The 14,375-nt window shown below is 24.8% G+C and overlaps 1 protein-coding gene across 3 annotated transcripts; it reads right to left on the reverse strand.

Annotated features, from left to right (window-relative positions):
* Window positions 1-2,480: 2,480 nt before the first annotated feature.
* LOC129972954 (uncharacterized) lies at window positions 2,481-13,644 on the reverse strand. Of its 3 annotated transcripts, none has more exons than XM_056087280.1 (3): window positions 13,610-13,644; window positions 11,062-11,205; window positions 2,481-5,482 (listed from the first exon to the last, which is right to left on the reverse strand). In XM_056087280.1, the coding sequence occupies exons 2-3, from the start codon at window positions 11,182-11,184 to the stop codon at window positions 4,877-4,879; spliced, it is 729 nt and encodes a 242-aa protein (XP_055943255.1). In that variant the 5' UTR covers window positions 11,185-11,205; window positions 13,610-13,644; the 3' UTR covers window positions 2,481-4,876. The 3 variants fall into 3 exon arrangements, with proteins under 3 accessions (XP_055943255.1, XP_055943256.1, XP_055943254.1); XM_056087281.1 differs by lacking the exon at window positions 13,610-13,644 and adding an exon at window positions 13,314-13,334; XM_056087279.1 differs by lacking the exon at window positions 13,610-13,644 and adding an exon at window positions 11,698-11,818.
* Between the last annotated feature and the right edge of the window lie 731 nt (window positions 13,645-14,375).

Consider the following 14,375-nt stretch of genomic DNA (forward strand, 5'->3'; position numbering starts at 1 on the left):
GGAAAATATAATACTGAAGAGAGTGATGTAAAATTTTTATAATGTTATTCACTTATCAAAATTTGAATTTGAAAATATTTTGTTTAAGGTACTATTAATTTTTAAATAATGCTTTTCTATCCATTTTCAATGGCAAGCCAATATCCTTCCAAGCAATAAAATAAATTCAATGTAATCAAAAATAATCTAAAGATTTTCTGTCAAATTTTCTTTTCTCTATATTTAAAACTTAATGATAATCCATCCCTTTTTTTCTAAGTTTAAAACAACTATAGTATGATAATATGAGGATGCATATTCCAATGAACTCGAACGAAAAATAATAAAAGCAATATGAAAATGCATTATTTTTTTTTTTCTTTTCCTGTATTTGAAAATCTTTTAATAATTGATTATTTTTATTGCGATTTCTTTATTTCCTTAAGGGAATTTGTGCTACATTCCTTTCACTCTAAGTAATTCAAGTACTGTCCTGGGTTGGATGTCCTGATTTGAGAACGTTCTGGATTGAAAATAAGAAAATCTAACAACCTAATTAGAACATAAATAAAACTATTTTTTTTCTTTTAGATTCAACTATGTCGCCCCCCATCCCCAATATAGTTGGAGAATATAATTTAATGAGTGACGATTTTCTTTGAACAATCTTCATCACATATTTCATGGGAATTCGATCATTTCACAAGAGACATAGAAAACAAATTCAAAATTAAATTCTTAATATATAACAAGAACAAAACATATGTTCTCTGTATTATCAAAATGTTGTATGTCATAAAGCTAAGTATGTCAAAACATACCTTCATCAGTTAGCCAAGGCTCACTACCATTTTTAAAATGCACAAACTCCACTGATTACAAAAATGTATGGCAAAATCATATTCTTCGACTAAATTAAAATTAACTATAATTTTTCATAGGAAGTTGAAAATCCAGTGCAAATAAAAATCATGTTAGAATCCAGCAGATAAAAAATTTACAGATGCTTCAAGTTCTCTGATTTTTTTTCTATTAGATATATTTAATACTAGCCGCCTTTGGCGACCAGCCGGTTCGCCAGTATTACCGCTCGCTACAATTTTCAATTAAATATGTTAAGTAACTGGTCTCTTAATAGATTCTCAAACAAAACATTTTTTAATCTTCAAATTTTGATAGTCATACCAAACTTACACTGTTGTTTAGATCGTTTCGTTCAATTTACTATATATATTTTGCTAATTTGTTGTCATTTCCGGTAAAACTTCAACTTTAATTTAAAGTGGAAATGATGAAATTGCCATTAATATAAAGATATTTTTTAATAAAACCAAGCGTTTTATTTTATTTATCATCTTTATTGTTATTTATTTATTATTATTATTATTGAATATGAGTATTGCAAACAGAATCGCTCGGTATTTAAGTCTTATGTGAACTACAAAATATTTTTCATAATTTATGTAATATCTCAAACAATAATTCAACAAAAAGTTCTCAGATTCAGCATAAAATGCAGTTTTTAGTTATGCTTTCAAAAGGATTGAAATGAAATCAATAAAAATATTTTGTTCCGGCCTATAAATATATTTCAAAAATTATGAAGTCTAAATTTAATGCAGTAAGGTATCAGATTCTGAGAAATATAAATGTGTCTAACAGAGAAATATAAATATTAGTATCTATATTTAGTATAAATATGTATTTATACTAGCTTTATGGACATCTAGAGGATATCTAGAGCTTTATGGACATTTTGCTCAATAAAAAGTTCCAAAAATTTTAACATATTTCCTGATACATAAAATATATATCTATATGCATCAATGTCTGTGGTTCAAGTCTATGGGCAGATGTAGAAGGAAAAAAAAATTTTAACGAAAAATAAAATTAATAGCTCTCAGTAAAAATTGAAACTAAAGAGATATGCTACATAAATTATAATTGATTTAAATACATTAATATATTTAAATTAATAATAATAAATATGTTAAATAAAAGATGTATTAAATTTTGGAATAAAACATTAAAAACATTACTGCTGAATTTTAATCATTTTCATTCATTAGGATAAATTTTATTGTTTGTCAAGAGAATGACCCACAATTTGATAAAAGTTTTAATTGATACATTCTATAACATTTCTAGTAAAATTATGATTTAACAAAAAACTGGATTCTAGGGAGGGGTAAGAGAAAATATCTTTGGAATATCAGTCTTAATTATTATGCATCAGTTTAATCAATATGTGAAGCTATAAGTAACACATATTAATTTTATATGTTTCTTGTTCTTAAAACTCTCATTTTTAAAATAAACCAATCAAATTAGAAACATTTACATGTAATGAATATAATGACATTTTTTAAAAATAAAAATATTAAAAGTCAACAATTATTAATAGATAATTTAATAGTAAGTACAAAACAAGTATTGAATCTTTTTGTAACAATCATCTTTTAATTAGTATTTTTTTTCCAAATAATTATCGTGTAGGGCAGATAAATTACAAAAATAAATAGCAAATCTAACAATTTAAGATATATATAAAAATCATGAAAAGCATGCAAAAAATAGCAGATCATGTATTTCAGCATTTTGAATTACCATATGTATTCATCATGCTGATGGAAATATATATTCACAGTTAAATAATATTTTTACTAGTACACGTAAAAAATATAATTGCACTTTCAGTTCTTATTAAAAAATAATCTTAAACTTATTTTAGACATACATTTTCGTAATGACAGTTCAGATTTTAATATTTAATTAAAAAGTAATAACAAAAGAAATGAATGAAATTTATTTCATTTTTAGATCACAAAGACTTTATAGCAAGATTTATTCCTCCTTGTAGCAAAATCTGTAATAAAAAATGACACTTTTGAAGCCATAAATTTATGTCAAATTATAAACTTATGAGATAACAAAATGTATGTAAGGTACAGGTGATTTAAGAGGATGTAACTCTCTACTTCTATCAAACTCTCTCTTGATGTTCATGAAATAATGGCACAGTATTGGAAAAGATGATGATGATAATGATGAAGAGAAGAGGATGGAGATGACAGAAATCATAAATGTTATGCAGGAAGAAAAATATAAAGGGTATTCATAGATTTATAATATTTTCTTAACAGTATTCATTTATGCTCCTAAGAGGTTTCAATGTATATAGAGAGGATTTTTAAAACTCTGACAAGAAGTTTGAAATATTACAATCAATTTAAAGTTATATGTCATCACATTATGAAATGTATTTGTTTTTCTTATAACAATAAATATCATAATTTTAAAATACTGTTTAACATCCTTGCAAATCAAAACAAAATTGCATGTATGTTTTAATTTTAACAAATATGTATAAATATCAATTTAATTGCGTCTGGCAGAAGGTAAAACATGACCAGCTTGATGTCATTCTACAAATGGCATCATAAAATTAAGTAAGTTCTAGAAACATATCTAGAAAACATCCAACAATCCAGAAAGTATTCCGAAACCAGCACTGGAAGGTTCTATTGTTGCCAGTTAAGAGGGATTTTATTGTACTACATTATTTGTCTATGCTCGGAGTAGTTAATTAATTGAAGTCAAGGACAAAGTGTGAATAAGATATGAATGCCACTTGATTAGATTAACATCCTCTTTCAAATCACATTACAGTAGTTTAGGAAAAGACTTCATATTTCAAAGCTGAAGTCAGAGAATGATCATAAACATGTTAGGAACTCCCCACACACATACTCAGAATGGAAAATCTCTCCAAATGAAAGATGTTTAATCCCAATAGGTAATAATACATCTGATTTGCACAATTGAGCTTTGTGTAGATTCCTATTTTGAATATATAAATGGCTAATCCTGAATTTCAGATTTCGATACTATGCTCCATTGCAAATTATGGCACAATGTGAGTTGTACAACAAGGCTTGTATTCCTTGAAGAAGCTTCTACTTTCCATTTAATTTGCAAACTTTCAAACTTTTACAAATTTTATATTATGTATTTTTTAAGGAATGAAATTTATTTTGCATACTAGTCAAAATCACTTGACCACTGCTATTCTTTTACAATCATTTGCAAAGCAACATAAAAATATGAAACACTGTTTAATTTAAACAAAAAATATGCTTCTTCACTTTTTCTTATTAACTAATAATATTTAAGAACTATTCTAATACAGAAAACTTTTTAAACAAAACAATTTTTTTTCTTCTTTTTTTGCAGTATTGATTTTAAAGAACATTTTTTAAGCACATAAGCAATAAATTTTTCAATTTTAGAATTTTATTTGAGAAACGGGAAAAGTCAATTTCATTTTACAAACACATAATGAATATTCTACAATCCAAATGCTTCAAGTCAGTATTCCTATTTATTTCCTTAAACTATTAATTATGTTTTCTGAAAGTTAAAATAATTGCTGTTTGTAAATAGAAACATATTTTTCACAAAATAACTCAGAAAATCAGTCTTTAACATTTATACTACAATATTTAGTTGACATTTTACATAGTTGATTCTGTGATAATTATTCTTAAAAATATTTCTGTTCTTGAATTAACTAAAAACTTGCAATTAAAAAGTATTAAATGAATATAAAAGAAAAAAAGATAAATTTAAACCAGTACTAACATCAACACAATCATCAATAATCTTCATATTAACTTCATATCTTCATATCTATTATCTTCATATTAACTTATAATTATCATTGTAATTAACCTATTACAATGATAATTAGATTTAAAACGTTCATGTCTTAGACAATATCATCAGCCCTAAATCTTACATTTTCCAAGTATTATCACCACAAGATATGCTGACATATCAGTAGTCCAGATTACTAGTATACAGATTACCTTTTGAATTTCAAATGGATTACCTATCATCAATAATCCTCATAAACTAATCTATTATAATGATAATTAGTTTTAAAATGCTCATGTCTTAAAAAATACCTTCGTTCCTCAGTCTCAAAATTTCCAAAAATCATTCCCATCAATTTATTAATATGTAGACATTTCAATTTTCCAGGTTTACATATTACTTTTCGAGTTTTAAATGGATTCACAGCTAATGATACAAAAACATATTCATCAGTGTCCTTTTTGTGATAAACCCTAAGCAAAGCCTTCTGAGCTGCCATGAAGACAAAACCATTTTGTATAGTAAAAAGTGTCAATGCCCCTAAAGATATCAAGTCATAAGTTACTGTGAAAGAACCAATTTGTGTAACTGCTGGAACAATTTCTTTTGCTAAAAGATAATTTATACCATGATACAGAGCAAATCCAGTTTGAGCAGCAAGTGTAAGTTCACTAACCAATTGTGCATAGAAGGCATAATTGAAAAGTTTGTTACGGTATACTAGTTCATAATTATCTTTGTCAAGATCATCTTTTGCATGAAAGGAGCGCACAGATGAAGGAAATGTTTCCCAAAATGTCCGAGATGGTATCAAAACAGGTGATCTAGATCTCGAGTGATTGGCAATCTGAAATGTACAAGAAATAAATAATTTAATAACTTTCAACAAAAATTTAATAGATATTTTCAGTAAAAATATTAATAATTATTTAAATAAAGAATGTATAGGAAGCATTACATTAATAATACAAAGGCAAATAAAAGAATCATGAAAATGAATAACTTAAACTTGAGTTAATTCATAAAATACTTAGAATTAATCTTGATGATTTATTTCAAAGCAATAAACTTTGCTCAACATGTTTAGCAGCCCTCAAATCCATTTACTGGCATAAGAGTCAAATTAATATTTTTAGAGTTCATTACTGACTATATACATTGTTTTGTTTATATTACAGGATTAATTCAACATCAAAACAAAATAAAGACAGAAATGAAATAATTTATAATTAGCTTATAATAAAAGGTAAGAATTAATTGAGTGCAATAATTCACTATTTAAGAGGAAAACACTTTCAAGCTCATTATGGACTTACTTCATGAAGCTGGGTTTCAAAAAATTATGAGTATTATCTTCTTACAGGTTCCATGTTCATGAAAGGTATATTATTACCTTACTGTTTTAACATTAACTAGTTCTCATCCTTTCTATACTACTGAAAAGGCAATGACATGGTTTTTAAAAATTAGGATGTAGATAAAAATTGCCCAAAAGTACAATCTTTCTTTTTCAGAAATATATAATTTTTTGATTTCTTGTAGTTTATACTATCTAAATAATGGCTTTAATAATTTTAGGAATCATTTGAAATTAATTTCATACTTTAGATTTTAGATTTTAATCCCTTATGTTTTGCTTCAGGTATTATCATAGCCATTTCCACGTATTTCCTAGCAGTGTCTAGCACATACCTCAGTGTTATATATACCACAGCTCGGAAATTCTGAAAGAAATTTATGTCTTTTTTACATTATTACAAGATGAAAAGTTTATGTGAATTGATACGAATTTGAATAATTCAACAATACAAAAATAAATAAATGAAGAGGGAAAGGTGAGAAAATAAATTCAGATACTTTTTCAAAAAAGTATTTAGTTAAAAATTTGGTAGCTAAAGAACATATCCAAAATTTTCATTCTCATATGTATTTACAGCTTAACTCTGGAATAAAAGATAGATAATATATATTTTAGAAAATATTACACAATGAGTTAACTGGGCTACTGCCAAGTAACAGTTTTTATTTAAAGGTGCTTTAAAAGTTACTACATTGATTTGATTTTAATTTTGAATTTAAAAAATAGATTTATATTTTCAAATTTTCTAAAGAGAGAAATTAAGAAGACAACTATTAATGTTGTAATGATTTTTAAACACATTCATAAAGGGACAATGCAAAAATATTTTTTTAATATTAGAATGCAGCTACTAAAATTAATTATATTTATAGTAAGGAATAGTGAAAAGATAATTTATAAAATCCTATTTTGAAAAAGAGGCAATTTGGAAAATTGTAAGGCAATTATCAGATAGCTTTCTTTACTACGCTTCAATTTTATTATATTCATTAGATAGATATTTTCATTGGATTATCAGTGCTGTTATGGTTCTGATGGGATGTGGCAAATAATGCCCGAAGTACTCAAATTTGCAAAGATCATTTTATTTTTAATAGACACAGATAAAAAAAAACATAAGATAATAATAATAAAAAGATAAGTAAAGGATATTACACTGCTTTATATTTAATTGATTTTGTTATATACACTCAAACACACACATTAGAGACACAAATGTACCATATTATGAAAATTATAATAAGTTAAATGTAATCTAGTCACTCCCATTTCATTATCTAAATTTAAATTTTACTGAGAAAATTATACTATAAGAAATTTTAATTATACAGTAAACAAGTAATTAAAAATACATAATTCTGACGCTTTAAATCAAGAGCCAATATATTTTGAAATGTCAGAATAATAGAAATCAAGGCTAGTTTCCTCAGAAAAAGATTCTACTAATTAAAAAAAATTTTAAGTACATTTTTTTATTTTAAAATTAAATCAAAAGCATTCATATTTACAATCACAGAAGATTTTAGATAATTTGATGTCAATGCAAATTACAATAGAAATTGTATTGATACAAAAATTTGAATAAAAGAAATTGAATGAGAGAATGAGTACATTGAGAGAAAATAACGAATGTGCACAATGTTCTTTGATTTTTTGATTTAGCTGATTCTGCAATCACGCTCCAATCAACAAAAAATTTGAATGCTCTGTTTTCGAAAAGTAATCTTTACATAAAGTAGTTTGCTGTCTTCTTTCATTTACGGTTTTTATCTTTGAGGTTATGATTTTTATACACCACTTGTAAATGGAAACTTTAAAAATTAACGATGAACAAATATTTATTAGAATCTTTGATGCTAAGAACAAACTAACTGATACTTATTTGTAAAGAACAGTTTATGATACAATACATGTTGAGATAATGAATAAACCTTGTTTAATAGCGGTGATATTTTTGTAAGTACACTCAAATGTGAAATCAAGTCAACTATCAAAGTAATTATAGAAATCAAATTTTTATAAAGCTGTTCAAAACTATCTGGAAAGCATCCATTAGTAATTATGTATTTAGGAACTTTGATAAGATACTGATCACAGATATATCTAGGTAAATGCTAGATGCAATTATTGTGGTTGCCATATAATATATTCTTAAAGAAAAGGATGAAAGTTTGCATCCAAAATATTGACCTAAATATTTTTGATAAACATGCAACTAGTTAATTTGGCATTTTTCAGATTCATGATTTCTATTTACAATGGCCTCTTCTGGCTGCAAAATTTCCTTTTGCCATTATGTAAAATCATAATTGATTCTTTCCCCATGGATTTCTTCACAACATTTATCATTTATAAAATTCTCTAATATATAAATCTTTTCTTTTATTCTCAGAGCACATTCAGTGTCAATATCAAGAGTAACAAACATTAATATCAGCAAATAGTCTTTGGTTCTAAGTGTTGTTTAGTATCATGAAAAAGAGATCGATCATTAGTTATTTTCACAAATAAAGGATGGTAAAACAGAAATTTGTAAATCATTATATTAATTATTAAATATTTTATACAACACATTAGTTAACTAAAAGGCAGATCTGTGTAGTATTTTAAACAGTTAACAAGTAAACTTAAATTTTAGCCCCTCCCCCTAAAAAAAATGGACTCCAGTTTTTTTATTAATTGATAAATTTCTATCCCCATTTGTTTATGATCTATTAGTCCTTAAAGTTTTTTTCAGCTTCTGGATCATTATTTATAATAAGCTACATGCTAAATTATTTTTATATATATTTTATTTATAAATAATATAAAAAATATCATGAAATACATTTTAGGCACAAAAATGAATCCAATTTCTGATGTTGTTTAGTTTATTAAATAGCATAACAATATACAATTTTAAAGTTACTTCATTCATTATCACCTGCATTTTACAAAGCATAATTATCTTACACTAGATCACATTATGATTTTTTTAATTTAATGTATTTCATCATATTCTTATGCTTGGAAAACCATTTTAAACCATAGACTCATGTCTCAAAAGATATTGGTTATCGCTTTTCTTAAGGTTATGTTTCAAAGAATTAACACAAATATTTTAAATAACTGATTTACCTCTCTTAAAAATGCTAAATATGGTATTTTTTTATCCCAATTTTATATATCAAATTATATATACATAGATAAATAGTTATTACTTATTTGGAATATAGTAAATAATGGTTAATTCTTTATTGCATAAAACTGCATTCAGTCTTTAAATGAAAAATGGGAGTAACGATTTGTTGCTTGGCATTTTTAATAATATACAAGTTATAGTAAGTTATTTTAATAAATAAAGTAACCAAAAATTTTCATTTTGAAACTAATAATTATACAATAAGATTTAAAAATTAAAAACAAAATCATTATCTAATGTATTTAAAAGAATATTTACTACTTTTTTGATTGAACATATTTACAACAATAAAGACTTTGAATGAATTAAGTGCCTTAAAATTCATTCATTTAAGACCATTGAAGACAGAAGATATGGGCACATTTAATTAAATAAAACAATTTAGAAGCAAAAACAGTTTTTAACTTTTAATAAAAAAAACTGAATTACATATAATTATTAAACTAATTATCATTAGATATTAAAAGAAAAGTCAAGGGAAAAGGAAATTACTAAAGGGGGGGGAGCAAAATTAAACAATTTTAAATAAAAATGATTTGAAGTTGATTTTTAATGTATAATCAAAATTCTGTACTATAATTAATTATCTAAAAATGGTTTAAAATTATAATTATAAAAAAAATTACCATATAATTGTTTGATTATAAGATCCCCAAATAGCATCTAACAATTATTATTTTAATCCTCATAAATTAATAAAAATGTCATAATAATAAAAAACAAATACAAAATACTTTAAACTTACATCTCAACTATCTTTGCCTTCAAAAAATGAAAGATAATATAACCACTAATTAATTTGACTCAAACAGCTAAAATCTTTATTTTGCGAGAAATATTCACAAATGAATAACACCTCACTGCAATTTAATAATTTCAAACTAAAGTTTCTGTGCAACTTATTTTACAATAGTTAAAATGAAAATAAATGGAAATGTAGAGTATAACTACCATGCAATATGCACGTTTAAGATGATAAATAACAAAATACTTAAGGAATTATTATAAATAACATAACTACAATTAGAAATTTTATTAATCAATAAATTTTCAAGTATCACAGATACAGTAGTACCTGAAGATTATTTTCTGTATTTAAGTAATAAATATAACCACTTGGTCATGGAAGCAAATTAGCATTAAAAAAATAGGCTCTTTTCCATTAAGATGACAAACTAAAGGAAAAGAATCAAATGAATGTTGACAAAAGCATAAACTGTCATTAAACTACTATTACTTTAAAGTTGGTATAAAATACAGTTTTTCATTAGTGTGGTGGCTATAAAAATGTATATAATTTTTAGCCTTATACCACAAATTTGATGAACATACAAATTCCTTCAAACCTGATTGTTACACCATTTCTTCATATATTTGATGAACATTTCAATACTTATAAAATATATATCAAATAAATTTAATTTAAGGGTAATTTAATGCAGTTGGGAGTTTAATAACCAATTTCAAATACCACATTTGATGACAAGCTGATTTAATAAAATAACAATGCTATAATATATAAATATTATTCATGACATTCAAAGTAATAATGCTATATAAATAAGTAATAAATAACATTCAAAGTAATAATGCTAGTTTTAATGCTATATAAATATTATTCATGACATTCAAAGTAGTCTGTCAAGTGACAAAACAACTAAAATTGGTTCAATTTTGAATTAAAAAAATACTTGCATTTAGATACAGTTTGTAATGATAAATTAAAACTCTACAAAGTGGAATCTGATTCCCATATCATCAACTCAATCATAAATCTTTATGAAATAAAAATATTTTAATATATGATAATTTATCTTATGTTTGTTATAATTATTAAAAGAAATCATCATAATCTTATTGCAATATAAAGAATTGATATACTCACTGAAGATGTGCTGGTTACTTTTAAACAAGAAGAAGACAAGTTTTGTGTTCTGATGATGGAAGCAGTTGATCTGATGGACAATTTATGTTGATGCACGAAAAATCCTATTCTTAATTTCAACATGATAAACTGAAGACAGAAATCCTATAAAAAATAAATTATATTTAGCAAACCTTATTCAAGTGATAAAATTTATTTGAATTATTAGTCTGAATAAAAAAGAAAAAGATTTAAAAGATAATATTTAGATGCTCCCAAGAGTTTTAAGGATTTTTAAAAAAATGTTTATCAGTAATTCTTCTTCTTTCATAATGGGAATTTATAAAATAATATTTATATTCTATTCCTAACACAAGCTATTTCGGATATCCACTAAAAGTTAAAAAAAAAAAAAAAAGATTATCGTTAAAAAAAACTATTTATTAAGCTGCTTACAAAGTACTTCACTAAAAGTCAATATATTTCTTTTTTATATGATAGTTTAGTTTTTAAGAGGCTATATTTTAAAGCATACAGATTTTTTAAGTTGCAGCAGTTAATTCATTGAAATCTTTATAGCTTTATAAACTCATCTGTTCTTCAGATAACACTGCATTAAAATTCTGAGTCTTATTTTCATAATACAACCTTCATTACCTTCTAAATGTGTTCAGTTGGATTTAATAACAGTGGATGGGTGATACTTCCTAGAGCTTCCAAACAATTATAGAGATTCCATTCTGAATGTTGAGAGTCATGTACTTAGAATTATTATTACAATAAATTATTTCTGATATCCAAATATTACAATACTATTATTTATCCACTGCCGCCAAAAACTGTTGAATTTGTTTTTAATGTCAATCAGGATACAATTTGTTATTGTTAAATATAACATATTTGTTAAATATGTATAATAACATATATGTAAATATAATAACATATTTGTTAAATATGTATAATAACATATATGTAAATATAATAACATATTTGTTAAATATGTTATTATACATCACTGATTTCATAAAGAATCTGGATTTTAAGCTCTTAGTACTTTGCAAATAGCTAATCTTAAAATTGCTTCCCTAGTTAGTTTCAGCAGAAAATGAGAAGAATTATTTTTTCATTAAATTTTGTAAACATTTTACAGCACTCCAACTATGATATTTTTACAAATGAACTTTCTACTTTTTTGCATAGCTTCGGACATGATTTTCCTATTTCAAGAACTTTATTCCCTTATTAACTACTGTATGGATTAATTCTACTAATTTAATCTTAGATTAAAATGATTTGAAATTTTCAAGCTAAGAGACAATTGTTTCAAGTACTTTTTGAAGTTTCATTGTATTTGCAAGTCATTTCTAGAAAGTAAGTGAAATATTTTTGCTAAGCAATATAAAAGACAGCTAATATTTTAAATCTTCTATGATGTAAAAACAAAAACAAAACAGAAAATTAATTTAAACATGAATCTACAGGAAAATAATTTCATTTTTTAAAGTTTTGTTTTTGGCCCTATTTTTGCCAGCAAGTATTTCTATTTTTATTCAAAGAATCAATACTTTTAAAACAAATTATATTAGGCTTTATTCAAAAAAAAAAAAAAAAAAAAATTAGAGCAACAACAAAAATAAAAAAAGAATATTTTTTAAAAAATCAAATTGAACTGAAAGGTCATTTCTAATTCAGGTTTCAAAATACTATTGGGAGTCACTGTATATGCTTAATGATGCTGTGCTAAGAAGTTTAGCACATCTGATTATTTATAAAAAATGACAATAGTTAGCAAATGAATTGCAATTATTAGAAGATAAATAATTTGAAATACACTAAAAATTAACGGATATAAAAGAGAGAAGATCATGAATATACACAAACTTCTGAAGAGCTTTAATCATATTCCAAAAAGTATATTACAAATTAATATATTCAAAAAATGGCCACAAATAAAAAAACTCTTTAAATAATTTATACCGCAAAAATCCCAAAGAACGCCATTTACAAATAAAAATTGTATTGATATGAAACTAGAGATATAAATAAGAAAGATTCCGAAATAAATAAATATAAACTAATCTTTTAAAGAATAATTTATTAAATAAAATCACCATCTTTCGACTATAAATGGTGAATTCTACAATAAAAATTCATAATAGCAAAAACTAATGAAAAATGCTTAGATCAATATAGTTCTAATCTATAAACAATTTTTCACTTTAGTTAAAATTTATGTGTTTTCAAATTAAACAAATTTAATACGTGATAATTACGGAACAGTTTTAGAAGAAGAATTTTTTCCCCTCTAAATTTCAGTATTGTAATTTTTGACAAGAAGGTCTTGAAAGCTTAGATATACCAGAATCTCGAATATAAAGAATAATTTTATAAGCTGCTTATCATATAAAGAAATAATTAAAATTCTCATAACAGCATCTTCTAATTCTTTACGCAATAAAGAATTTTACTATTTTATAACACACTAAAAATGGGACTAAATATTTAAGAAAGATTTCTGCTTCAATCAGCATTTTAAAGAAATCGAGATCAAAATTGTATGGTAACAAACACCTTATTTCATAAACGAATAAATTCACGTGCACATCTCTGTTTATTCCACAACAAAAACAAACTGACTGTTCGGTCACATTACCGAATCCAAATATACGATCGGAATTACAGTTAATTTTTTTGATCCGAATATAAAGATATATAAAAATTAGATAAGATAACAGTTTTTATAATTAAAAAAATCTTTGTAAAATTTTTTCAGAAAATAAAATTAATTTTCAGAAAATGTCATCAATTTTTTAAAGGAAGCAGATCAAATCCACTAGAAAGATCTAAAGATGTCACAATATTAATGTTTGTTTATCATAATAATTCTACTATCATGAAAGTAATCAAACTGGAGAAGAAAAATACATAATTACATAATAGATAAAAAAATACATAAAAAAGTATGTAAAATGCATTTGGGTTTATATTTTGTTCAATCTTACGTTCTTATAAGAATAATTGTTTTGTGTTTGTTGAGGTTTCTGCCATGCCATTCACGGCAGATATTACTGAGTTTCGTACTTTACTTTTAAACGTATTGTCTTTTAAAAAGCAAAGAGAATAATATCTAAAATTAAACCTATTTTCAAACTGTGGGCGAGAATGACATCTCTTAGGGCTAGAAGTACTGTACTAGTTGCAGTGGGAAGAATATTCATCCTTTAGTCATTTGGATAATATGATCTTTATTTTTGGGGCGAAGGAATTTAAGGTCCATAAACTTAAGGCTCATACCGCATTGATGACTAGAATCCACAGTTTCAAAGACCACTTCA

This window comes from Argiope bruennichi, chromosome 6 (assembly GCF_947563725.1).
Source record: "Argiope bruennichi chromosome 6, qqArgBrue1.1, whole genome shotgun sequence".
NCBI lineage: Eukaryota > Metazoa > Arthropoda > Arachnida > Araneae > Araneidae > Argiope > Argiope bruennichi.